The sequence below is a fragment of the Pithys albifrons genome, chromosome 10, assembly GCF_047495875.1.
Source record: "Pithys albifrons albifrons isolate INPA30051 chromosome 10, PitAlb_v1, whole genome shotgun sequence".
Classification (NCBI taxonomy): Eukaryota; Metazoa; Chordata; class Aves; order Passeriformes; family Thamnophilidae; genus Pithys; species Pithys albifrons.
Window position 1 is genome coordinate 24441758 of NC_092467.1, and position 26228 is coordinate 24467985.

The following is a 26228-nucleotide window of genomic DNA, read 5'->3' on the forward strand; positions in this document are numbered from 1 at the left end:
AAGCCTCACCGGCTGATATCGTTGCCCCCTAAAGTCCCCATCGCAGGAGTCCCAGCCTCCTGCTCCGCGGGGCTCTGTCAGGTGCGGACTAAGCGGGGTCGCAGGTTGTGCGACCCATTGGGGCTGTCAGCTCACGGAAGCAGCGGGTCAGGGACATCACATCCCCCACGGCCCGCCAAGGGGCCGAGGCGATGGGCGCGGGCAGCAGCCGTCCGGCCTGCCCGATACCTGCAGAGGGCAGCAAGGCATCAGGATCCCCGGGACACCTGCAGGGGGTGGCCCCGGCGGGGCTGGACGGGGCGGGGGGCTCCGGCGGCAGGGGCGGCCCCGGGGCCGCACCCGCTTATAAAGAGCGGCGACGGCAGAGCGGTGGCGGCAGAGCGGGTTGAGTTAGGGTTGGGTTGCTCGGATCTGCTTCCCTTTCAGGTAGGTTGGGCTCCGGCTCCGGCTCCGGCTCTCCTAGTCTAAGGAGACCACCCCGGGCTCCCCTGGAGGGGAGCTGAGCCCTGCTTGCGAGAGGGCAGCGGCTGTGCCAGGGTGGGGGCTTGCCCTAGTAACTTCTTTACTTTCCCCAGGTGCAAAGATGGGATTCTTCACTTTTATCAAGGTTATGATGATCCTTTTCAACCTAGCCATCTTTGTAAGTGCACCCTGTGGGCTGGGGTCTGTGGGAGCGGGACCTGGGGTGTGCCCTGAGTTGGGTGTGGGGAGGTGCAACCCATTTTGCTGGGCTCTCCTGCCCCTGTTTCTTTCTGTGAGCGGTGGAACAGAGAGTGTGGGCAGGTGCGTGAATGTGTGTGGGACTTGTGCCTGTGGGACCCTGCTGGGGTATGAGATCTGGTGTCTGGCCCCAAACTGAAGGATAAAGCCCTGAATTTGGGTGGGCCTTATTCCAATAGGGATGTGCTGGGCTCTGGAGACAGCGGCTGTTGCGTCAGCTGCCTATGTGCCGCTGTGCGTAAGCTTGGGGAAGAAGTGCTGTGTGTCCCAGAGCAGAGGGGTTTGCTGGGTCCCTGCCTTGGGACCCATGTCTCTGTAGAGGTGCAGCCCATGTGTGTGACTGTGGCCAGTGGTGGTGGGGCTCTTGGAGGTTAAAGGTTTTCAGAGCTCATTGCAGGCTCTGCTCCCACACAGGCCAAAGGGTAGTGGTGCTCTGGAGAGCCCTGGCTCTGCAGGAGCAGTGAAGCCACCTGGAAAAGGGTGTGGTAGGATACAGCCTTGGGAAGGAGAGGTGTGGAGCCTCCAGGCTTGCTCTGGTGAAACACTCTGTCCTTAAAGCTCCTTCTAGGATTTGGGGTGGTGGGAAAGGTTGAGAGGGCAGGTCTGGGACACACTGAAGGCAGCCTGGAGCTGACCTTGCCCAGGAGTGTGTGAGCATCTAGGGCTGGGGGCTGCTCAGCTGCTTGTCTGGGTAGGTGTGCAGGCAGGTGCCCTGGGTGGTGAAACTTGTGGCAGAATGATGGTGGCCAGTGTCTGAACTGGCCATGTGAGCCCCTCTAGGGTCACAGCAGGGCTGGTGGGATTGCTGGCTTGGCTGCCCTTCATGGGGCATTCTGCCTTGCTGCTGGCACTGAAACCACTCGAACTGAGGAAAAGGGGCAGCTGTGACACCACAAAGGGGATGTGCTGGTGGTGGGGTGTGTTTCAGAGTACTGACCCATCTGGCCACCCCCCCCCCCGCCCCCCGCCGTGTGCAGTGCCCCCCCCCCCCCCGCCGTGTGCAGTGGCAATGCCCTGAGGGTGCCTGCAGTGCCACAAAGTCTTGCTTTGGTATGTTGAAAAATTGCAGAGGGGAGAAATAGCTGTGCCAGGACCTTCCCAAATAGCAAATCTCTTGTCTACCTGGAAGCTGATGTTGACTTTCTCCTCCCAGCTCTGTGGTGGGACCCTCCTAGGAGTTGGCATCTGGGTCAAAGTGGATGGACAGTCATTTGTGGATATATTTGGGACACTGTCCTCTAGCATCCTGCAGATTGTGAATGTGAGCTATGTTCTCATCGTCATTGGTTCCATCCTGCTGGTGATCGGCTTCCTTGGGTGCTACGGTGCCCAGAAGGAGAGCAAGTGTCTCCTGATGATGGTATGGACCTGACTTACTTCCTTACTAAGCCTCATTTGAGCTGGGTCTGTGGTAGGGAAGATCTCATGGGGAGATTTCACTGTGGATGTTTCCATGTGTGGCAGTCTGGGTGGACCTTGGAAAGGCGGTGCTGGACTCAAGGTCTGCCCAGAGAAAGGGTCAGAGGAGGCAGGAAGTGGTGCTGAGCTGCAGTTTCTCTTGGAGTGTGTCCAGAGAGCTCAGCCCCATGCAGATGGAGCACTGGAGAACCCCAAGGTTGTGCTGCTCCTGCCTTGGAGCAAAGCTGAAGGCAATGAAGCAGGAGGGCTTGAGCCCTGAGGTCCTGTGGAAAGAGATGGGTTCCTGGGGTCCTTGAGGGTTCTGGCTGTCAGTTTGACCTCCCTCCCTTTGCTGTATCCTAGTTCTTCTCAGTGGTGCTGATCATCTTCATTGTCGAAGTTGCTGTTGCTGTGGTGGCTCTGGTCTACACAAGTCTTGTGAGTGGTATATCTGAGTCTTGGGTTGGGCTGTTCTGGGACCTGTCCTACCCCTTAGGAAAACAGGAGTCATGGGGTGGCAATACTGCCCATGGATGGGGAAGCTGAGGGATGGGCACTGCTACAGGAGGAGAGGGTGTTGGCATGGGCTATGTGGGCAGGCTGGGGTAGCTTGGCTGGGCTGAGGATGGTGGGAACAGGGATTCCTGTTGTACCATAACTCTCATTTTTTTAGGGCAAGTTTTGCCCACTTCTTTCTCTCAAGCCCCTTGGTCCATTACCAGATTAGGCTTGACTACTCCTCATCTCTGAGGGTAGGAGCTATATGGGGAAGGAAGTCCGTAGTGCCTGATGCTGAGCAAACTCAACCCCTTATTAGGCAGCTGAGAAACCACCTGGGGAGAATGGTGACTGCCTCATTAGGCACTAGAGGAGTCAGCCGCAGGGAAAACGTCATTCCTGGCTCCCTCACTTAACACTGCTTATCAGATGACTCACTGGTCATAAGTGACCTTGGTGCCATAAAGCACTGGTTAGTGGGGAAGGGGCCAGGCTTTCTGTGGGTCAGAGGGATACAGTATGACATACTTCTGGCCATGCTGGGTCTTGCTGGTCTCCTCCCCATAGGCTGAGACCAGTATGGGGTTGCTCAGCCCTGTAGTGCTCCCCAGGACCTTCTCTAATGGTGTTTTTCTGCATCTTCTTCCAGGCAGAGTCGCTGCTGTCGGCTGTGGTGACCCCTATCCTGAAGGAGAAGTACGGGGTGGATGACACTTTCACACACATCTGGAATACCACCATGACAAAGGTGTGCTGAGCCCTTGGACTTTCACCTATGTGTCAGGATCCTCCCAGCACAAGCTTAGTGGTGTACACCTGGGTAGGCCAGTGGGGTGGGAATGGGAACACCATCACAGTCCTGGATGTGCTGATCTGTCACCACCTCATCAGCTTCTCTGGTACCTGGGAACTACCTGCTTGGGTCCCGTGGCTGGGGTGAGAGATGTGTGATAGTGTGTGGGACAAAATCCTGGTCCAGAGATGACTATTGAGCACCCTGGCAGAGCTGGGTGGAGCTGGGTGACACCCTCTATGAGGCAGTGGGGTCCAGCTTGTGTCAGAGCCTGGAGGTAGCTGTGAAGGATGCTCTCCTGAACCCTTTTTCTCTCTTCCCCTTAGGTCCATTGCTGTGGCCTGAATAACTACACAGACTTCAATGATTCTGTCTGGTATAACACACATGATGGGACCTACCCCGAGCCGTGCTGTGATATGGTGAAGCCCTGCAATGTCACGGTTGCCGCACAAAAGAATGTCACGGTATGGACATGCTGGTGGCTCTTGCCCTCTGGCAGAGCCTGATTTGGGGTGTGCCTGGGCACATGGATGGAGACCTGTCCTGTAGCTCCAGCCTCAGCTCTGGATGTGGCGGTCCCATGGACTTTAACTCCTGGGGGTTGCTGTGGTGACCTTGGCTTGTCTCTGATAGAGACAAGCAAAACTGTTATGGTTGCTCTGCTTCTAAAGGGAGCAGGGTGGGATGCCTGGTGCTGGGCATGAACCCAGCACCCAGAACACTGCCTTTTTGTGTGATTTCCCTGTCTTCCCTTCCTCTTCTGCTCCTCCTCTCCCAGTATTTGACATGAGAAGTGGCCAAGTTGCCCCCTGAAGCCCCCAGACACTTCTCTAAGGCTTTGTGCTCTTGGGTTGGAGATGTGTACTTCCCTTTCTGGGGATGCTGTGTGCTGACAGCCTCTCTTGCTCATCCTCATCTGTGTGGTTGCCGCCTGCAGGGTTGTTTTGACCAGATTTTGGAAGAAATCAGGACTAATGCAGGAGTGGCGGGTGGTGTGGCAGCCGGCATTGCTGCCTTGGAGGTGAGTGCCTCAGCATTGCTATGCTGCCTCAGCATTGCTATGCTACCTCTTCCTTGTACGTGGAGCTGAGCCGTGGGGCTGCTACAGCCCCATGGATCACCATCTGCTCCAGGCTACTGAGCCTTCTTTCCTGGGCATATCCAGGTCTTCCTCCTTAGTGCCCTGGGAATGGGGGGCTGTGACTCAAACCCATGTTGGGAAGGGGGAGGGAGAATGCATGTTTAGGGGGGCTGACTTTCATCTTGCCACCTCCAGATTGCAGCTATGGCGGTTTCCATGTACCTGTACTGTCGGCTGGATGAGAAATGACCCCATGAGACAGGAAGGTGATTTGCCCCCTGCCCATGCTGGGGTGCACCCATGGCGTGCCATACTCTTGGGGGGACCCCATCCCTCTCTGGGTCTGATGCTGTCCTATGCACTGTGATTTATAGCTGTACTTTGATCTACTGAGCTGGAATCTGTAGAGTTTGTGTATATTTTTGTACTGATATGGCACACTGAGTCTGTACATAGTGATTTGGGGTGGTTTTTGCTGGGGGGTCGGGTGGGAGAAGCTGCTTGGTCTATTTAGCTGATGTCAGCAGGAGATAAAGCAGCATAGGGGCCATTCAGGGCTGCTGATCTGGCAGGGACACAGCAATGCCTTAATAAACTTGCAGGTGGGCACTGTACCTCTCCCTCACTGTACCCACTGTGCACCTAAGTGGGAGCTGACAGGGTGGGCAGCTGCCCTATGCTCCCCTGCATCGCACTATTGAACCGGGACCAAGGCATTGTAGGTGGTAACTACCCTTTCACAGGGGCATGTATCTACTCCTGCACCTTTTTTCTGCCAGCCCTGATCCTGTTGCCATGTGGTGCCCTGAAAGAGGGGCTAGCTGGTCTCTGCCCCTGCCCAGGCATGAAGACATCCTTGGTGGTCCTTGGCCCTGTCATTTCATGGCTGGGCCCCTCTCCATGCTGTAAAGAAATGCAAATAAATTTTTCATCATGTATGAAAAAAAGTATTTTCTGGAGTTGGTCTTGGGGCTGCCTTTAATAAATACCTTCTGCTGGGGGAGTGCAGAGGTGGGAACTGCCTTGCCTCCCCCTCACATTTCCTTCCAGCTCCTTGCAGGCAGCAAAGTCCTGCCCTCCTTACCTGTGACTTCTCCTCTGCTCAGGTGCTTGGAAACAAGCAGCCCAGTGTTTGCACAACAGACAGGGAGCAGTGGGGGCCACCAGCAGCCTTACACCCACACGCCCTCTGCAACAGCCACTGCTTGCTCAAAGCAACCGCTCATGGAGGAAGCACCAGCTTGGCTTGAAAGGCAAGGCTGGCTGGGGCGTTCCTGTGTTCCCCATCAGCCTCAGGAGACTGAAATGGGGGGGTGAGGAGGGATGGATCCTGCCAGCCTAATCTCTGAGCATCTCCCTCCCCAGCCTTGTCCCGCACTGTCTGTTTGGTGCACCTGCAGTCCCTCTAGGTATGGGGATGGTGGGGCGTCAGGGGTGGGCTGTGGGCATTTACAGGCACCCTCTTTCCACAGCATTGTTCCTTCTCTTCCCTTGAGGATCTGCTTGCCCTGCTTCAGTTTTCCCATTTCAAAAGTGAGCTGGGGTGGGGGTGGGGTGGGGTTTGGGGGGTAGTGGGTGTTCCTAAGGGCTGCTTCCCCCCATTTTTGACATGAGGCTCCCTGATTGTAGAGGGGAGCACAAGGACGGAGGGAGGGTGATGCTGAAGGACAGGGCAATTAGCAGTGGGGCAGGAAGTCAGTGTGCAAACAGCTTCTCCCTGCACTGCCTTGCTCCATGCCTGCCATGGCATCCCCTTATCAGCTCCTGTGCCAGGTTTAGTGCTGCACCAAGGCACTGCTGTGGTCCTTTGAGGTCTGGCGTCTCCCCAGCACTATCCAGCACACTGATGGGAGCGGGATAGGCAAAGGCACCTACTCCCCACCCTGAGTGGCTCAGCCCTGGGAACATGGGTTTTGGCCCTGCCCCACAGCAGGGGAAAGTTTCTAGAAAACAGTCTCATCCTCACTGGATAGCTGAAGGCCCCAGTTCTGCCATAAACTGGTGTCACCTCATGTGTGATCTCAGGGCTTTTATGCTTCTTTTCCCTCTCAAAGGATGCAGGAGTGGCCTGGAGCATGGTGCTGCCCACCTTCCCACAGGTGTTGTGGTGCCCAGGAGCTGGTTGGCACCTCTGGGTACTCTGCTCTCTTTTAATGGGGCTTCCTTGCAAAAGCTGGCTCCTGGCACATGTTCTCCCACCATCACCCCTGTGGGGTGGAGCAGGCTTGGGGGCAATGCCTAGCTGGCCAGTGGCTTCTTGTCTTTCCATCTCCTCCTGGCTGTGGCATTTTGGTGGGACAGGACAGGCTCTTTCTGTGGCACTGAGTTTTATCAATAACTCTGCAACCACTGGATTTGTTCCTTCTCTCCACCAGCTGGGAAAACTCGAAGGACCAGTTTCTCCTCCCGGATGCAATTTCTCCCAATTGCCTTTTGTGGCTCTTGGCTGCCCTGGCAGCTGAAAGCACAGCAGTGGAGGGTGAGCCAGACTGGCACAGCCTCCCCTGTGCCCCCACGTACACCTGCTCTCCATTGCCCATTGCCCAAGCAGTACTGGAGGTTTTGTGCTCTCTAGAGGAGATCTCATACCATCACCAGCCCACTAACCCATGTGAGTGCCACCAGACATCTCTGCACCTTGTATCCCTTAGACTTGTCTGCTTCTCCCAGCCTAGCACCCCAGAAACTGGCAGTTGTGCCATGGAAGCATGAGGTCAAAAGGTCTCTAAGGACATGTGTGTTAGGGTTAGAAACTTCCTTATTGCCCCTCAGAAGATGTCAGGAGTTGTCCAAACACCAAGAGTATCTGGGTGTGTGCCAGGGTGGTGGTTCTTCTTTTCCACCTCCAACACAGGGTGAGGGAGGGCAGGAGGGTAAAGTCTCCCTGCAGAGATGTTGGGCAAGCAGTTACACAGTGCCCTGTGCCTCCCAGAGCCTGGTCACTGTTGTCCTCAGCCACACCCCCACTGGTGCTCCCCCGTCCTTGAGTTGTGCCCTGTTACCTTCTGGCCATATGGGGAAGGCAGAAGAGCTGCCTTTGACACCCCCAGAAGCCCCATGGGGTGCCTGTGAAGCCACTGCCCTGCCATGATGGGTGCCACATGTGGGCCAAAATCCCAGATTTGTAGGGTGCATTTTCCACCAGCATGTGCCAAACCCTGGTTGCCACAGGGGGCTGTGCTGGCAGGGGGAAGCCACACCCTCCTTCCTGGGAATTAGTGTTGATGGGTTCAGGTGAGAGGAAGGAGGAATTGTACCTCTTTGGGTTTGTACTGATAAAGGAAGCAAATATGCAAAAGCAAACTCATCTGGCATCAGCTTGCCCAAGGAGTGCCCTCTGTGGGTAATTTCCCCTGCCTGCGTAACAGCCTCACCAGGATGTTCCCGGATTAGGGAGGAGAGGACATCCTCGAAGGGCACAGGCTGGCCCAGGGGAAGAAGTGAGGCAATGCACACTTTCCCCTGGCACAGCCTTTCTCCTTGGCTTCCCTCCTACTCTCCCTCCTACTTGTGTCAGAGTGCTGACCCAACCCCCAAGGGTGCTTTCTAGGCAGCTCCCTGCCCTGATTATTTGTGGGGATATCAGAGGAGGCGATGCAAGAGCAATTCAAAAGGCAGCAGGCAGAAGCTGACATTGAACCTAGGGTGTTAATCATTAATGCCATGCTGGGCAAGACATGATCACGAGAACAATTCTGGGTACCCAGTTGAAGATTAATTTGCTGCCAGCCTTAGGTGTGGGTGTAGGAGGTGGCAGCCCTGAATTGGGAGGTACACCATGGAACAGGAACAGGGATGGGCTGGGTGCAGGGGAAGGATGCCCCCCAGCCCCTGCCAGCTGGGATCAAAGGGAGAAGCCAAGCTGAACCACTTCCCGGGAGCGTTTGGGCACCTTGGCATTGCAGGACTTTTTATGAGGGACAGAATGTTGAAAATTTAGGATCAGTTCCCTGAGCTTGGATGCCAGTAGCCTGGGCACAGCATCACTGACTCCCTCCAATACAGGGAAGGGGATGGGGTCACCACATCCAGCATAGCTCTAGTGCTGAGATCTCTTCATCCTAGAGATCCTCCTGTAGGATCTGGCTGGAGGGTGTTTCCTTCTGTCTGTGGGGCACAGAGGGACCAATCTGCCATGGGAAGGGTCAGTCTGGACCTTGTCTCCCACATACCAGCCCATCAATGGAGCATGGGGATTCCCTGCTCCCACAGCACAGAGATCTCTGACAAAAAACTGTAACTCATAAACAGCACCAGAAATTATGCAAAACTCCCCACCCCCTACAAGCTCTGGAAAGGTCAAGTTTCTTGCCAAAGCTATTTTGCTTTTGTTTAATTATCAGCCAGCTCCTGGGACATGGAGCAGCCCAGACAGGTTCTCCTTTGTAGGGCTCCACAAAGCCGGGGAGGCCTGGCTGGGGGGCGGGGGGGGGGCGCTGCAGGGGGCTGGGTGAGACGTGGGAACCACAGCTTGGGCAGCATGTGCTAAAGTTGGTGCCACATGGAGCTGAGCTGTAGGAACCAGAGGGTTGGGTTTCCTAGAGAGGGGACACAACAGGCCAGTCACCCAGCCAGCTCCTTGCCAGCCAGGCACTCCCCAGCACTGGCAGGCTGTGTCAGGAATTGAATGGGACCCCCAAAAAAGGATAGGATGGGAAGCAATCTGGCTCATCTAACAAGCTCCCTGGGACTGAGCCACTTGGGAAATGTGTCTTGGCATCACTATCACCTGAGGGTGATGAACTGAGGCTCTCCATAAGCCTGGCACAGGTGCTCCCACTTCCAGGGGCTTAAGCTGTTTCTAGCATCATGCCTTCATTTCACACAGCAGTTTTCACGTACTGGCACCTCAAGGTGGTGGCCACAGTATGGTGTCAGACCCGAGTCTACATCAGTCTGCAGGGCTTTGCCCATGAGCAATCAGACCCAGCAGCCTGATCCTTCCCCTTGCCTGTGGTGCTCTGGCAGAGGCTCAGCGCCACAGGGTTTGGCCTTGGCTGGAGGCAGCTGGGGAGGCTGCCAGGAGTTGAGAGCCCCTCCAGCATTGCCAAGCCACACCCCTGAGGTCAGGCATAAAGCTTCTGGCAAAGTGGTGCTCCCTCAGAACACTGTGCCTGGTCCTGGGGAGGGGGTGGCAGCTCAGCCTGGCTGCAGGGATCAGACACGAGAGCAGGAAGCAACTAGTCTGGGATGCTGGTTGCAGCCGGTCCATGCCATTTCATTTGGGTCCTGTATTCTCTGTCCCCAAAATGGGTACATCCCTAGTCCTCCCAAGGCTACCTGCCCCTTGGGAGCAGAGATTTGGAATGGTCACAAGGGTGATGATTCTGTAGTTCTCAGAGGAGAGCAGCTGGAGGAGTCAGGAGGGATACAGGGGCTGGTTACACCAAGCAAGTCCCCAGGCAGCTCGTCAGAGTTTCCATCACTTGCTGAAGATTAAGGAGAAAAGCAGCTCACAAACCTGTGTTAGCCACACTGGCACTGCGTGGCACTGCACAGAGGACCTCTGCTGGCACAGGCCCAGGGCCACTGTTAGCCCAGGGCCAGGCCTGTGCTGCGCAGGGCAGAGTGAGACACCAGATGGGACAGAGCTCTGTCCCTTCCAGGCAGGAGCCCAGAGCCAGGGAACCTGGCCCTTGACCACACAGGAGGCTGGCTATGAAACACACGAGGCTCAACAGCTTTGCAATGTTTACTCTTGAAAAAATAATTTGATTCAGAAAGCAAACCCCGATGATGCCCACACACCCAGCCCTGCCATGGCTGCCACCAGAGACTTGCTGGGGGAATGGGGAGGGACAGAGAACAACACGCAAGTGGGCCCATCGTGGTGTTCAGAGGAGGGGGGGCCTGACAACCACACATCAAGTTCTGCTCTTGCTAAGTGCAGGGAGTCACAGCCGCCTAGATACTGTAGGGCTGGCACCAGAGCAGAAGGGAACTTGTGTTTAGCTATTCCCTATCCCTAGGACCACCTTCCCCAGCCCAAAGGAGAGCTGGGATGGAAGCCAAGCCTGAGCCCTGCCAGAAAAGGGAAAGGGGGTTCATTTGTTTTGAGGGGAAAGAGAAACTGGGCCTTGGGATGCTGAGGGCAATAGAGAATCATGGAAGTTTTTCCAAAGCAGGGCATGGGGAGCAAGTTACTTTTCCCAGAAAGAAGACAAGTCCCTTTTCCATCACTCTGAAAAGACCTGCTTTACCCTGAGGGCCAGCACAGGGGCCACCTGCCCACTGACTGCCAGTGGGGAGTCCCACTGAAGAGCAGTGCTGGGGGTGGGATGGAGGGCAGGGTTGAACTCCAGACTGGTACTGCAGCCTTAGGGATGCAATCCTGCACTCTCCTGTTCCCCTCCTCCATACATCCTATTCCTGCTGCCGGGGCAGACATGCAAGGGACTACACGGGTCAGAGTCTCTGCAGTCACACTAGAGCTGCACTGTGTCCACACTGGGATTCTCTTGGCCAAAGACATTTCCCTGGTTTGCAACTTTTCATTCCTATTGTGGACAAGGGATGAAGGCAGGGAACAGAGGATGGAGCCAGGTGGACAAGAGACAAACCTCCAATGACTGCCTCTGCACAGGCTGGAGGCTGTCAGCTCTCCATGCTGCTTTCCTGTTATCTGCTCCTTCCCAGAAGCAATAAATAAATAAGTTAGTGTAGTGTAGACCCCAACGCTCAGTTCACAGTGAGAAAATGAAGGGGAAAAGCCCTGCCACCTCAGGGAAAGGGCTGAGCAGCAAGTCCTTCTCCTGAGGGCAAGCCAGAGCATTGCATCCCTGCCCAAGGCTGGGGGTCATGGGCAAAGAACAGATTTCTTGCTGCGTGGGTGAGACAGTGAGGTGTACTAAGCAAGGGGACCAGGACTGCCCCCCCAGGCACAGGGGGGACATTAGTACCAACTGGCTGGGAATAAGAGGGGGCCCTGGGGTTCCTCCTAAGGCACGGAAGGGGAAACAGGAACCCCCTCCGTTTCCCTCTGCATGAGGGTTGTACCACAGTGGGAGAGCCAGGCTGCCCATCCTAGATCAGCTCACAACTTCCCTGCTAGCAACGAACCACAGTAAGGATGGGGATTCAGGAGAAGGAACTCCCTCCTCTGCCTTCAGAAGAGGCAGGAGATACCTGGGCAGGGAAGGAGAGACAGGGTACAGTACCACAAGCAAGGTCCATGTCATAGTGCAGCATCTCTTGCTCCAGAGGACCCTGGCCCATCCTGCCCTTGCAGCCAGGGGGATGGTCAGTGGCTGCTCCCATCTTGCTCTGCAAGGCACTTTCACCCCCTCTCCCACGACTTGAGGGGCAGAGCTGCTCCCCACAGACAAGGTGGTTGAGGATGGTCTGGGCTGCAGCACAGCCTGATCTACTTCCATCTACAGTCATCTCCAGTTCCAGAACTGGCTGCCCTCACGCTGGGTATGGGGTGTTCCCTACGTGTCTACAGCAAGTCCAGCTCCTCTTCAGAATTCCCTTTTGCCTGTGAGCTGGTTTGCGCCAGTATGTGCAGCCCATGAAGCAAAGCCACTGTGCAGGAAGATGTCCAACCCTGTGTACAGTCTTGAAGGTGCATCCATCGTGCAGGAAACAAAAGAGATGCTGGCATATCCCCTCTTCACCACTGTGATCACCATGGGGGACAGAGCCAGCCAGGCAAGAGTTAATAAATATCACCCAGCTGGCAGGCTGCAGCAATTGCACCATGCTGTCTTCTCAGGACTTCGGGGCCAAAAAGGGGAGCAGAGGAGTTTCTCGAGGCCCCCTCTAGGCTCCAGCTGAGCACCTTCTTCTTCCAAGCCTTGCCCAGCCACGGAGCAAATGGAGCAGCGTTAGTAAAGTGTCTGTTAAAAAATGAAAGTTCCTGGGATGGGGGTGACATACCTATAGGGAATGACCCTGTCCTGTGTGAGGGAGAGGGAGACCACAACAGGGGGCTGGAGGGAGCCCAAGATCTCATTTTGCAGTGCAAAATAGGAGTCTGTATCTAGTCATCAGCCTCCAAGAGTTGCTACCAACTCCGTCTCTGCACTGTGGGGGGGTCTCTGTCTTCCCCCAGTCCCCTTCGCTTCCAGCTGCCAGTCTCACGTCTGCTCTGCTGCCGCAACTGCTGGCACTGCCACTGCCCCCTCCTCTTTGGCGGGGGGCTCCATGTAGATTGGTGTCACCGATGAGGGCTTCTTGGACCTGCAGGTGAGGGGTCTGGATGGGAGCAGGCAGGAGTGATGGACCCCCTCAGGACCCCAATTCCCAAAGCACTGCCTGGCATGATTTCCTTCCCATGGGAGCATCCTCCAGCCCTGGGAATGTATCCTGTCCCCGCTCCCACCACACTGATTAAGAAGCAGGGGTGATGTCCCCTCAGGATTGGGCTGGGATAGAAGTGGATGATTCAGTATGCCAGGCAGGGGACAGTGCCACGAAGATGGGGGATTACTGAGATTGTCATGTCCCTGATACTCACGAGTAGGGGGAGGCAGGGACCCCCACCACAAGGAAGTGGTTCCTCTTGCGGAAGAGACGCCATAGCCCCTTGTGGTTCCCACGGACGTCCAGGTCCCATATGTGGAGGCACTAAGATGGTTGGGTGGGAAGAAGAGGCATCAGAGCCTAGGGACAGACACCAGGGCCAGGTGCCCCCTGGCATGGGAAGAGCCACCACCCCTGCCCTCACCAAAACATGGCAGAGAGGGCTGCACACCAAGACTGGGGTGATGTAGGGCAGCATCCCCCTCCAGCCACACTGACAGCTTTAACATCACCCATTTGCTGAGCTGTGTCGATTTAATAAGCAAAGCCAAGAATGACAACCAGGTGTTTCCTGGTGATGCAGAGATCAGTGCAGGGTTGAGGACAGGCCATGTCAGGGACCTCACCTTGGCAAGCTGAGTCCAAGTGGTGAAATCTGCTTCCTGATCCATCCTGATGAACATGACATAGACCTTGCCTTCAGTGTCAGGCACAAAGGAGTCCTCGCAGGGGTTCTTGCTGTGGTCCAAGACGTCAGCTTCACTGTGGAAACAGAACAGGGAGTGAGAGGGGACCCCACCTCCTCCTTATTCCCACTGCAGAGTACTTCAGACAGGCACCAAGGCTACCAGGGCCACCTCCACCCTTCCTTCTGTCCTAGTTGGTTCATCCAGTGCCCTGTGGTCTCCCAGCCTTCTGGTAGATACTTACCCCAGGAGCCGATGAATTTCAGTCTCATAGGCATCCTTCCTTAAGCTGTTGGAGGAGGAGAGAACACAGAGACCAGGGCAGAGTCAGATAGTCTGATAAGCAAGGAACATACAAAATGATCCAAATGTAAGACTGCCCCAGTGTAACACTAAAGACAGGTTGGAACCAACAAATTGAGAGCAAGGACTGCCACACATCCTGGAGATGTGGCAGGAAAAACATGACCCTTCAACATGTCCACCTGGAGCACACAAGGTAGCTGAACCAAACCTCACAAAAAACCACTGCCAGGACTCCCCAGCAGAGGCCAGTGTGCTGATGCAGGAGGTTACGACTGTTCCAGAGGAAAGGGAGATGAGTCCAGCACAAGGAGACAAGGGTCAGGTCAAGCAACTGTTTCACAAAGATCTCATTCTGACCAGCACTCACCTCTCCACGTTTTTAAGTTGGACATTTGGAACTGTGTTGAACTTGTGCTTCTTGAAATAGGCTTCCTGGAAGGAAGAAAGAAGGGAGGGAAGGAAAACTGGGTTTAATCATGCATCAGCAGTACTCTGAGATGACCTCAAGCGTTCCACCACCTGGGAAGGTGCCCAAGTCACAGCTCAGCACCAGGACGGGACTTGGGACTCAGGGAGGTCACTCACATGGAAGTAGCCATTCATGTTGAGCCCCACGATGCCAAAGTGGTAGGAGCGTGAGATGTCAGGGATGATGCACTCCCGGCCCTTCCGCTGCTCAGGCATCCGCATCCACATGTCCCAGTCCCAGAGCTGGAGAGGGGAAATTGCCACTCACACTCAAGTCTGGGGACATGATTTGGTAGTGTGGCCATCCAGGGACCCTTCTGGGTGCCCACACCAGGTCTAGGCCCTTTGGCCCCAGCCTCCCTGGGCTGTTTCTGCCAGCTCTGTGGCTGGTTGCGTGCATCTGGAATGTCCCAAATCCATTCTGCTTGGGCATCCTTCCCAGTACAAACCCAGGGATAGCCCCTGCAAGAGCTGTACACACAGGGACTAGGGGAATATCAGGGACTGCTGATGGGCAGAGATGGGGATGCAGAGGACAGGATCCTGCTAGGGTACTGGCCTTCTCAGGGGTTGGCCACTTTGGCTCCAGCTCATCCTTGTACAGGCTCTTTCGGAGCACCCATCCCAGGCCTGGCATGGTCTCCACACGATACAGGAGCGAGGGGTCCTCAGCCGTGTGTTCATAGCCCTGCAATGTTATGACGAGTGTTCAGCTCCCTGAATGCACCACCTACTCCACCAAAAAGGAAGACATCGTGCTCCACTGAGGTGGTTGGCATGGGAAGAAGGGAACAGCAAGTGGGAAACACATGGTACAGACAGGATGGTGATTTGCAGGGGTAATTCTGAAGAGTCCAGTGTTGGGGAGACAGACCCATTTAGGATGCCCTGCTTTAAAGATGGAACCTGGACCCCAGTCTGACATGTGAACAACAGAAGGCAGATGTGGCCCTGTTCCACCATCCTTCCCTGACCCACCTGGTCGTTCCAAGCTGAAATGCAGTACAGGCTCTCGTCTTCCTCCAGAAGGTGTATTGACTGGCTCAGAAAGCTGAGGAAAGAGTTGACCAGTCCCTAGTCAAAAACCCTTCTACCATGCAAACCAAGGCAAACTCTCCACCAAAGGATGAGCCACCCCCAACTCCTGGGACTGTTTATCCCAGCTCTTGGGCTGAGGTACCTGATGCTGGTGTAAGAACAAGGTGGGAGCAACCAAACATGTTAGGCTGCATCTCACCATGGGGAGGGGACAACATTGTCTCCTGCTCATCAGTCTCTCCTTCTTAAGGAGAAACAGGAGCCATATTATACTATACACTACTCCTATCATCTTGCTATGAGGCAGCCCCAACAATGTGTGTGCCAAATGGATTAGTGTCTCCAAAAAGAAAACCTGGAGGAGTTCTCCAACCCTGATGTCACCCTGTATGGAGTGCCAGGACAGCAAACTCAAGATTTTATGGGCAGAGCTCAGTTATGGCTGTTGCCTGGGGACTGCTCAGCCTCAGATAAGTGAGCTACAGCATGTCAGGGATCTGGCCTCTCCTGAGAAGCCAGAGAGCTTCCAAGAAATAGTCTACCCACACAGGAACCCATGACTTCACCTGAAGAAGTCAACAGAAATGTCAAGATCTTCCTCCAGAACCACAGCAAATTTAGCATCCTGTAGAGCAAGGAGAATGTCAGAAGGATGGAGATGAAGAAAACAGAGCAGAGATACAGGCAGTGTCCCCTGCCTGTGTTGTTCCCTGCCCCAGAGGACTGATTCCAGCTCCTGGGAGATGGGGATCACAGATACCAGGGAAACCCTGTATTGTAGTGGTCTCAACTCACCGGGAACAGGTTGAAGGTTGCAGTCAGACTGGCTTTGTAGTGCTAGAAGAAAAGACATCCATTGCCTGTGTTAGCATCAGCCTGGCACAGATCTGGGGCTGGGCTTGTCTCCCTCAAATGCCATCCCAGATCCCTGGAAATTAACTGTCGCAGGCCTGGGGAAAGCTCTCTCACCTGAGAAACTCTGGCATTTTTAATGCTGATGGGAGTGTGTTGTATTCCTGAGAGGCCAAACAGCTCCACAACATCCATTGGCTCCTGCAATGGAAAAATACAAAGCTCAAATGTGTGGGTCATCCTCCCCACCCTCTGTCAGTGCCATGTCTCCAGGACAAGAACATCCCCTGCATGTGGCTGTTTTCTTGGGGGCAAGTGAGGCTCAAAATTATGCTGTGCTGTAGATCCTGCCATACAGAACTCACCAAACCCTCTTGACCCTTCAACTTTTACTATCATGAGTTTCTGTTAGCCCTGCTAGTTTGCAGATCCAAGGTTGTATCCAGGAATATCTGAGAGGTCCCAAATTCCCAGTCCCCCATGGAGAGTGCAGAAAGAAAAGAGCTATAGCCAGAAACACCTAGTTTGTGGTCTTGGCGTTATGTAGCTACAACTCCATTTTCTCTTACAGTTGTGAAGAAAAGGACCTTTCTGACCAAGTACATCTGCACTGAGGTCAGAAGTAATTCATACCTGGGCTGATACATCTCTGCCACAAGAAGGACCCACCAAGGCCTTCTCCAACCCCTTACTGTGCATCCCACCTTCTAGCCACAAGAGAGAAGGAGCTCCCACTGTATCAACTCTTCTCCCTTTCCCTGGTATCCACCATGGCAGCAAGAGCATCCAGGCTGCCCCCTCGTAGCTGAGGGATGCTGCTCCAGTTGCCATAGCAATGGATGCTGCTATCTTTAACCACTCTGATGTGGTACAGCAAGAGAATGCATAAACAAACCAGCTCCCTCAGCCCCACAACATGGCAGTGGTGGGAGAGGCCTGCAAGGGAACAAGCCTATTCCCTTTCCTGTCTCCATCCCAGGGTAACCTGGCAGTAACTCACCAGATGCTGCAGAGATGAGAGACCTAGCAAGCTCCTGAGACGTACTAAGATCCCACATGCCTGTCCTAGAGCACATTCAACTGCCAGAGAGTCAGGGCTTGCAGTGGGATTCTCCAAGGCTTTATCAGGTTGAGCTGAGAGGAAGGTGTATTCCTCTAAAGGACCAGTTCTCCTCCACCTGACCCCAGCTTTCATGAGCTCCAAGTTTTGAGCCTTCTGAAAACACATTGTTTTGGGTCTCTTCACCTCCTGCTGGGAGTGGAGCTGGACAGGCATGGCTGGACTGGTTTGTTACTCGCCATGTGAGGGAACTGGACAGGTTGTGTTACACCCAGACCCTGCTCAAGGGGCTAAAAATGCTGATCAAGTGAGAAAGAGACATGGAGAGCCCAGCATGACCATCTCACCTCATTTGGGCACACCAGCCCCTTTCTGACACAGGGATGCCAACTCTGGGCTCTGGAAAAGGCCAGGGCAGCTTTATCCACACCTATGGCTTGGCTAAGCTGACTGACTGTGTAGCAGTGGGTGAGGAGCAGTATGACACACAGTGGGAGGAAGGGTGAAAGGGCTCATAACCTGCTGCCCACCAAGGACTGGGCCAGCACCACATACTCTAAGCTGGGGGACCATGGAGCTGGCTACCAAGATCTCTGGGAATGCTCTTACCTCATAGTACCCATCAATGAAGACCGTGATCATCTGTGGATTGACCCCCTGAGCTGACAGCAAGGAACGCAGCATCCTGGGGAAGAGATGGAGGGGCTTGAGCATAGCATAGCCCCAGGGGGCACAGGCCCTTCTGCAGAGGGGTATGGATCCCTTGGGATGGGGGAAAGTGAGCATGATTAGGGAACAGGACCTATTAGGCTTGGACTCCTCGCTTTCCCATGGCTAAGGACCCAGGGAGCTGCCCAAGCCGGTCTGGTCATACTACTCATGCAATCCTAGGAGGAGGTTGGATCCTGCCAGCAGGAGAAAGGGAAGGGCCTAGGCCATGCCTGGTCTTGTGGCATAGAGCAGAGGAGCTCCCTGGAAGTGCTTACCTGTACAGGTAGTTGGGGCGGTTCCCTGCAATAACAGCTACAGGCACGTCAAAGATTTTATTGTCTTTGAGCTGTAAGAGAACAATGTGTGTGAGTGGTGTGGGAGAGGCTATGCCAACCAAAATGATGCTATGATTCTATGGCACTGAGAGCAGGATCCAAGGGGTAGGGACCCACTGCTAAAACAGCAGAACATGCATAGTCCTAACCCTTGGCTCAGGACCACACCAACCAACCAGGTCATCCCTGCTGGAGATACTGCCAGCTTCTCTCCTTCACCGCACCTCTGACCCAGCTCCCAGATCCCAGTTTGCATCCACTCAGAGACCTGTATCTTAACCCTTCAGCACTGTGCCAAGAACAGTCCAAAGGTCACAATAGCTGCTTCATCTCCAAAATTACTTACACTTATGCCCCTAGAGCCAGGGTAACCTGGGAGCTCAGGGCAAGGGAATTCCCCTTACCCAGTATCACTTGCCCCCATGTATTCACCTTACCTTTGCTAAGGCTGCAGGCTTGCCCAGGGGCAGTTTGCACTACTATGTTGGTACTTAAGAGCAGGGCTCTGCATCTGAGCTGCAAAACATATCTGGTCCAACCCAGCCCTCCCTCCCAGAGTTTTCTCTGGAAACACTGCCTCTGCACTCACAGGATCAGGGTTGAACTCAATGGGTGTGGGGTCCTTGCAACTGCAGACACTGCCATAACCTTCTACTTTGCTGCAGAACCTCTTCCGGCGCCGGTTCAGCTCTGTGTCAGGCCAATGGCACTCAGCATCTGGAGGCACCAAGAAGCAGAAACAGCTCTGTCATCCCCAGGACCTCACCTTGTGTGCTCCAGGCTGTGCTACAACACACATGGCTCTCCTTGGACTCAGACACCACCAAGCCAGTCCTTGGTACCATGAATAAGCAACACTTATGGATGACAGATTTAAGCACAGGAGCGATTCAGAGCCCAGCCCCACCTATGGCCTCACTGAGCAGCAATGGGTTGTTCAAGGCCAACTGCCAGAAAAGACCAGACCAGGTCTGGTTTGGAGAGGTGACAAATAGCCAGACTATGTTCCCACTTCTCCATCCTCATCCTTCTTAACAATCATGCCTGGAATTGCCAGGAAGGCAGGGAGAAGGGAAGCTGGGCCCATTTAAAAAGTTACCATCACTATCTCAAGTAGCCTTAAATACATCCTGGGATTTTACTAACAGCTTTGACTTAAAACCAGGCAGCAGGCAGACATCTCCCAGAGATACCACAAGGTACTTCCTACCTTCCACAGATGTCAGGTGAACTTCTGTCTTCAGCAGTACAGGGTCACCCCATGTCGAGAGGGCAGGTGACTTGGCATGCTTCTCCCCATACACTTCCCCTGGAGCAGGGACACAGGGTCAGGACTGTCTGGAAGGGCTCATCAAGGCACAGCCAGAGGTGGTCAGCCTGGATGGCACCTTGGCACCTTTTCCCATTGCTCTCTGGCAAACTGCTGAAGGAACACACTCTGCCTCCATACTCTCTCTCCATCCCCCCCAGGAATGGAGCTGCCACTCTCTGTGACTTGTTCCCTGCTCATTACAGCATGCTGGGGACAGGCTGGGTTTGCCTTCTCCTGGCTTCTCCCCCAAAAAAGGAGCCATAAACCCTCTCCCAGCCTATGCAAGACTCACCTCCCTTCTTCCCCACAAATGTCCACATGTCTCTCCAGCTCAAAAATGGTGCGACTTGGCTCCCCAAGCTCTTCAGGACATTCTTGGCTGTGTCCTTGAGGTGAAAGGAGCCTTCATCCTGCAACAGCAAACAGCCCTGCAGCTGAGATCTGGCTCCTGACAAGGAAAGTCTCCCATCAATAATAAAGAGGCACAGGGCCTACTCCTAACCTTGAACCACTTTAGCCAGAAACCTTCAAGGTTTCTGTGCCACTAAAGCTGTTGGTGTCTTCATAATGACCCACAGGGAGGTCACAGGAGTCATGGACTCCGTTTTCCTTATGACCAAAATGTTCTCAAGCAGGGCCATGTGTTAAGCAACACTTCACACAGATAAACCTGAAACCTAGAAGCAGCAGAGTGCTGGAGACACAGCGGCCTGGAGCCAGCACAGTCCACAGGACCCCTGTAAAGTCTGGGACTGGGAGACAGAAGGATCCCACCACATACTTGTATTTCCTCATGTCCATTCTCCACCTAACCCCTTGTTTATTGCTGCGGGCTCTGACACATCTGCTTTTTGTTCCCTTGCTCTGCTGGACACACAGCAGTACCTGCAGCAACAAGGGAGGGCAAGAGGACAAGGGAGGTGATCCAGCCAAGGAGTCATAGCCCCACGGGGATATGACATTTAGCACTGGAATGCCTAGTGACATTCAGAAGGCTACTGCCCAGATGAGCTTCAGGGCATCCTGACTCAAGATGACTTTTTCTTTTGATATGAGCGTCACATACCTTAATGGTGAAGATCAGGATTCGGCCCCGGGCAACCATGTTGAGGAAAAGTACCATGGCTTCATCTTCATGAGGAGAATAGGTGTCAAAGACCCTCTTGGCCATCACATGACCCTGTTGGTATTCAAACATCAGATGCATCTTAAATACTACATGGTACTGACACACAATTATGGAAACCTGCCCTGGAAGCCACATTCCTTGAGCAACACAGGGAGTGGCTTTTCTGGTATGCCAGGGAAGTAATCCCCAGTCAAGCTCAACCTTCAGGCCTTCAAGCACTGAGGCCCATGGGACAGCATCATCCAACTTCACAACTCCTTCCCTGCATGGACAGCAGGCAGCACAAGGAAAACCATGCAGGGACAGTCTGGGTGACCATGTCATGCTCTGAAAACTACAGACAAAAAACATTTGGAGACTTCCCTCCTGACTGCCCCCAGCCTCAAGCACCCGACAGTTCAAGAGCAAAGACAAACTGCCCAGTCAGAAAGATAAATGCAGACACGTGGGGATGCTTTACCGTGGCCTGATTTAAGACGATGACATGGATCCCTCTTCCCTGTTCCCGAGCCTCATCTTCCAGGACCTGCAAGTGGATTAAGTGATGAGAGTCATATGCTAAGACCTCCTCTTATTCCCTGCCCATTCAGCACAGCAGAGCCCCCAAACAAGAGGCAAGTCTCTCTCCTGTACACTTTGGCTTTGCCAATGATAGTGATAGGTGCTAGAGTAGAAGACAACACAGGAGAATAATTCCAGAGTCTTGGAGGCAGGAGGGGGATGCACTCCTAACCTCCTTGCCAACCACTGAAGTGCCCTCACCACAGCTGTTGGCAGCTTCACCCATTCAGCTCTATCCCTCCTGCTCACAGGAACAGCAGCTCCCAGCACTCACCGTTGTCCCATCCACGGCCACATAGACCTTGGACCGGCTGGAGTACACCTCGACATCCAGGACCTTCTTGTTGTTGACAGGGTGCCTAGGGACCTCCACATTCAGTATCTCATCATCTACAGCAGAGAAATGCCCAGTTTCAACCAGACAACGTACCTCTAGCTTGCCCCTGCTCAGTGCTAGCCCACCTAGGCCTTCAGAAGGTCATGCCCACCAGGTATGCCAGCCAGGGGAGTCATGAAAGGTATGGGAAAATACAGAATGGCAACAGGTCTATCTCCACACAGATCTCTGCAGCCAAACGTGCTGAAGCCTTCACTAGACAGAGCAGGAACGAGGACAGCATTTTCTATTAATTTTTGTTAAACTCACATGCATGGATCAGTCTTTCATGTTGCAGCTGGTCGCAAATTAGCCATAACTTAAGGAAATTTCTTCCCTCCCTCCAGTTTCCTTACTTTCAAAGCACAATAGGATGCTGCCCCTCACCATAGTCCTGTGCAGACTCCTCTTCCTCCTCATAAGCAGCTCTCCTGGTGTCCAAGATCAGCTTGATGTTCACAATTACAGTCACAAGCAGGAAGAGGACAGCACCTGTCTGCAATGCAGGATGCTTCACGTTAGCAATTTGTAAGTAACAACCCACTTTGGCAGGAGCTTCAGGGCACCCCAAGTAGACATTGAAAGGGATCACAAGCATCTATCATTTCCCCTGTTTTCTTCTGGGGAAAACAGAGAGAAAGAAATACAGGTGACCGAGTTTTATAGTGAAATGCATTCATCAGCTGGAGGGCACTGCCTTCTTTTTATGTGAGAATTAATCCACTTCCAACACGTCCCTGCTTCTAGATCTGTGAGCAGATTCCTGCTAAAATATTGCATCAAGTTTGAGGGTCCCTGCAGGCAAAGAGTTTGGTAATTCAGAGATACAGCTTCCAGGAGAACCTGAACTTCTGTCTCTCCTGCTGCATCACTACTCTCATCTGTCCCCCTGCAAACAGATGCACTCAGGGTATTCACAGGAGAGGAGATGCTGTGCAGCTAAAACAAAAGGAAGAAGCTGAGGTCTGATTTTAGGAAACAGCACTGAACAGCAGCTTTGCTGTCTGAAGAAAACTTCAACGTAACCAACAAGGATGCTGACACAGAGGGCTGAGGAACAGTTCATAAGAAGCCCTGTTGTGTGCATCACCATCACCCATGGCCTTGCAGCTCCCAGACCAAGAGGAGGGGCAAAAGACTACATCATTTCTACAAGTATCTGTATTTACTTAAATGCATCTTGCTCCTCTATTCCTCAATTTCAGTCTTTTTCCTGCTATTTGGACCCAGCATAAAGCAGAGACTACTCCATACTAACAGGGCTGTTACCGAGATGGTGCCACACTGAAATACCTGGATGACAAACATCTTGTGTTGGGAAATTACCTTCTGCAAGAGCAGGTCTGGTCACAGCCAAGAAGATGGTCTTACAGCTGCAATGCTGGCCTGGGATGCAGGATTGAAAAGTCACATCTCAGCTGAAACAGCCTGTCTTTACTTGACCCAGGGACCTTTGTAACCCAGGGCCCAGGTGGTGCTTTGTGGTAGGCAGGTGACAGCAGCACATAGTGACTACAGGACTTTGCACGGAGACAAAGTCCTTCACCAGTAGCTACAGCCCTGCCCAAGGGCTGGAGAACAGCTCCAGCAGGGAGCCCAAAGCTGTCCTGGGCAGTCAAGCAGCAAGGGACAGCTTTGCCATTGGATTCAGGACACAAAGTCCTGAGCAGCCCTTACCCCCAAAGTTACTATCACTGCAGGGCTCCACCACCAGACTCCATGCCAGGAGGGCCTGTTCAGCTCACAGCAGAAGCCCCATAGAGCCTCCAGATGTGTATTGCTGACAGATTCATCTCATGGCCCAGAAGCTCGGGCCCCTTGGTGCAGCTCTAGTTTGGATGTACTAGGGGCTTTCCAGTTTCAGCCATGTAAGCTCAGGGTCCTCCTAACCTCCTGGAGCATCCCAAGACTCAGCATGGAGATGTCACAGCAACCAAGGGAGAGAGGAGGGGAGAAGTTGTTGAAGGCTGCTTATAGCCTGGTCCCCTGGCAAAGGGTGTTGAGACAGGTTTTGGGTAGTTTTGAGATCCTTCCTTTGCCCCTCAGCCCCATAACAGGTTGCTTCCTAAAAGTCTGTGCCTTTTTCAGGTCAAAACCCCTTGATTCTCTGTGGTCTAGTATGGGGTTGGGATCACACAGGCCTGAACTTGGTAAGAGGCACTAATAGGATTCCTGTCTTGTCTGTCCAGCTGCTGCCTCAAGACATGTTGCTGCTATCTTTGCAAGCAGCCAAACAGGTTCAAGGAGTATGTGAGGAAAATGGAAAACCAGCAATAACACAACATGATGATATAAATGTCACTATGGCATTTTGGCTTGTTAATTTGCTGTTGACTCAGGAGTATGAGCCCCTTTTGGGAGCTGTGCACAGAAAGCTTTTAATTAGGCAAGAACAGAGCTGTGGGCTCATGGCGAAGCAGCAAGGACACCTTACCAACTTGCCCAGACCTTCACCCTGGTCAGTACTGGGGATGTGAGGGAGCAGCTCCAGTGACCAGAGTGCATAAGTCCGCACTAAACAAGACCAGCAGCCAGGTCTAGCAAGGCTGACCCAGTTAAAGATACTGATAGAGACTCAGCTGTCATAGATCTGGCTACACTGTACCTGCAGCTCTGGTTTACCTATTTGAAGCCCAATTTTTATCTGTGTTTTAAGCAACAGTGGTGCCACAAAGGAGAGAGATGACAATGCGCAGGCTCCAGCCCGTTACACAGTGAGCAACATTTGCCTGAATGACCAGACCCATTCCCAAGCCTCAAACACCCCATCAGACACAAAACCAAGCAGTCCTCTTCCCCAGGGAGTCCTTGCAAGCCTTTGTCCTCCCAGGCACACACAAACCCCTTCCCTGCTCCCTCCACAGAAAACAACTGCTGGATTTCATGATCTCCTCTCAGGAAAGGCCCCTTTTCTCTGGTTTGCTGCCATGGGGCCAAACCCTTCCAGTCCTTACACCCCCAGACAACCCCCAGGACACTGTCTCTGCCAAGGATTAGCACAGACAACCAAGCCTGCAGCTTTTCTAGACGCCAGCTGCCTCTGGGGCATGAGATCCTGTTACTAAACCCTATTTTCTCTGTCCACCTGTCCTGCCTTATACCAAGCTTGGTTTGCAAACCAAAGAGGGCAAGAATGGTTTCCCTCTACAGGCTGAGCTCGGCAGTACTTGGCATGGGTCCAGAGCCAGGAGGAGAGGAATCAGTTAGGTTTCTAGCTGAAAGACTCCCAAGGCCACCTGGATAACTGTATCTCCTTCCATAACCATTCAACAGGTCTGTTTGCAGCTGAAAGGAGCTGCCAGACATGGCAGACCCTTCCACATAACGGCAGTTATGCCTCCCCAGCATGTTAGGTCATCCAGACTACCAGCAGACCAAGTTCTACCCATAGAGCTTTTCCATAAACTGGTAAATCCTGTAGATTATCCTTTTTAATCCCCCACAGGGCTGCGGGTGGCTCACCTGGCACAGCTTCCGCAGCGCACGCTGGTTCATCAGCTTGTACTTCCAGGCCAGGTACCACCTCCGCTTCTTGTGGGGCTTCACAGCAGGGTTGGGCTTCCACTTGTCCATAGTCCCAGAGGCTGGCACAGGGGTAGGGGTCAGGATGTGCACTGCTCCGCTCCTGTGTCCATTAGGGCTGCCTGCCAGGGAAGGACAGGCACGGGGTGAGGGAGGCGAGCACCTTCAAACCCCTTCCTTGGCAATGACAGAGCCGGGCACAGGCAAAGGTCATGAACAACACAGAGGAAAATCCCCTGGGAGCCTCCCTGTCTGCCAGCACTTCCGCAGGGAGCAATGCACAAGGCCAGGCCCTGCTGCAGGACTGAGAGCAGGGCAATGGGAAGCCCCTAAACCCACGGGCCAGTGATGGCCTCTCCTCCAGGCCAGCCTGGAGGCTGCTGCAGTGCCGTGGGCCCACTTCCACGCTCTGGGAAAGCAAAGCTGCCCAAAGCCACGAGCTGGCGATAGGACCCGGACCAGCAGGTGTGATGGAGAGGCCGTCACTGGCCATATCTGCCTGGGGGGTCCCTGGTGGAGAGAGACATCCTGCCCATGCACAGCCCCATCCCTGTCAGCGGGGTGCAGCCAGCTCGGACACGGGCAGCAGCGCCGGACCATGGCCCTGCTGGAGCCCCAGCGTCGCTGTGCCCAGGGCAGGCCAAGCTCCAAACGGGGAGAGCCTGCTGGGCCCGGGCGGGATGCGGAGCCACGGCACAGCCAGGGCAGGAGCAGCCGCACAGCGTCCGCCACCAGGGCCGGGCGGGGAGCGCCAGCGACGGGCAGGAGGCACCGCAGCCGCCCGGGGGCAGGGAGGGAAGAGCGAAGGGCACTGAGGCGCTCTGGGCAGGGAGGGAGAGCCGGGAGGACGAGGGCGGCAAAGAGCGGCGGCGCTCAGGCGAAGAGCCCGGGAGGGGGCGGAGGGTGCGTGCCGGCCGCGCTACTCACGGTCCGCGAGGGGATGCTGAGGCAGGGCCGGACTGGGCAAAGCCGAGCGGGGCAGGGCAGGGCCAGGCTTCGTTGTGCAGGGCAGGACCGGTCCCGGCAGTGCCAGTGCCGGTGCCGGTGCCGCCGCCGCCCCGCGCAACCTCCGCGCCGCTTCCGGCGCCGCAGCGACACCGCGGGGGCGCGGCCCGCGCCGGCCCCGCCCCACGCG

General features: G+C 54.3%; 2 protein-coding genes across 6 annotated transcripts; one reads left to right on the forward strand and one right to left on the reverse strand.

Moving 5' to 3' along the window:
• The first annotated feature begins 356 nt into the window (after positions 1-356).
• On the forward strand, positions 357-5434 carry TSPAN1 (tetraspanin 1). Of its 2 annotated transcripts, XM_071564955.1 has the most exons (9): positions 357-426; positions 576-640; positions 1874-2080; positions 2482-2556; positions 3266-3364; positions 3736-3876; positions 4350-4433; positions 4689-4759; positions 5273-5434. In XM_071564955.1, the coding sequence occupies exons 2-8, from the start codon at positions 584-586 to the stop codon at positions 4740-4742; spliced, it is 717 nt and encodes a 238-aa protein (XP_071421056.1). In that variant the 5' UTR covers positions 357-426; positions 576-583; the 3' UTR covers positions 4743-4759; positions 5273-5434. The 2 variants fall into 2 exon arrangements, with proteins under 2 accessions (XP_071421056.1, XP_071421055.1); XM_071564954.1 differs by lacking the exon at positions 5273-5434 and having other exon boundaries at positions 4689-4893.
• Positions 5435-10169: 4735 nt separating this feature from the next.
• On the reverse strand, positions 10170-26216 carry POMGNT1 (protein O-linked mannose N-acetylglucosaminyltransferase 1 (beta 1,2-)). 4 transcript variants are annotated; one of them, XM_071565134.1, is made up of 22 exons: positions 26021-26216; positions 25034-25215; positions 21959-22067; positions 21470-21585; positions 21095-21160; positions 20572-20685; positions 19798-19915; positions 19401-19502; positions 18783-18910; positions 18134-18204; positions 17757-17832; positions 16205-16288; positions 16031-16072; positions 15802-15860; positions 15176-15248; positions 14757-14885; positions 14315-14440; positions 14097-14161; positions 13668-13712; positions 13364-13499; positions 12952-13061; positions 10170-12331 (listed from the first exon to the last, which is right to left on the reverse strand). In XM_071565134.1, the coding sequence occupies exons 2-22, from the start codon at positions 25142-25144 to the stop codon at positions 12151-12153; spliced, it is 2061 nt and encodes a 686-aa protein (XP_071421235.1). In that variant the 5' UTR covers positions 25145-25215; positions 26021-26216; the 3' UTR covers positions 10170-12150. The 4 variants fall into 4 exon arrangements, with proteins under 4 accessions (XP_071421235.1, XP_071421236.1, XP_071421237.1 ...); XM_071565135.1 differs by having other exon boundaries at positions 19404-19502; positions 26021-26213; XM_071565136.1 differs by having other exon boundaries at positions 12238-12674; positions 26021-26214.
• Positions 26217-26228: the final 12 nt, after the last annotated feature.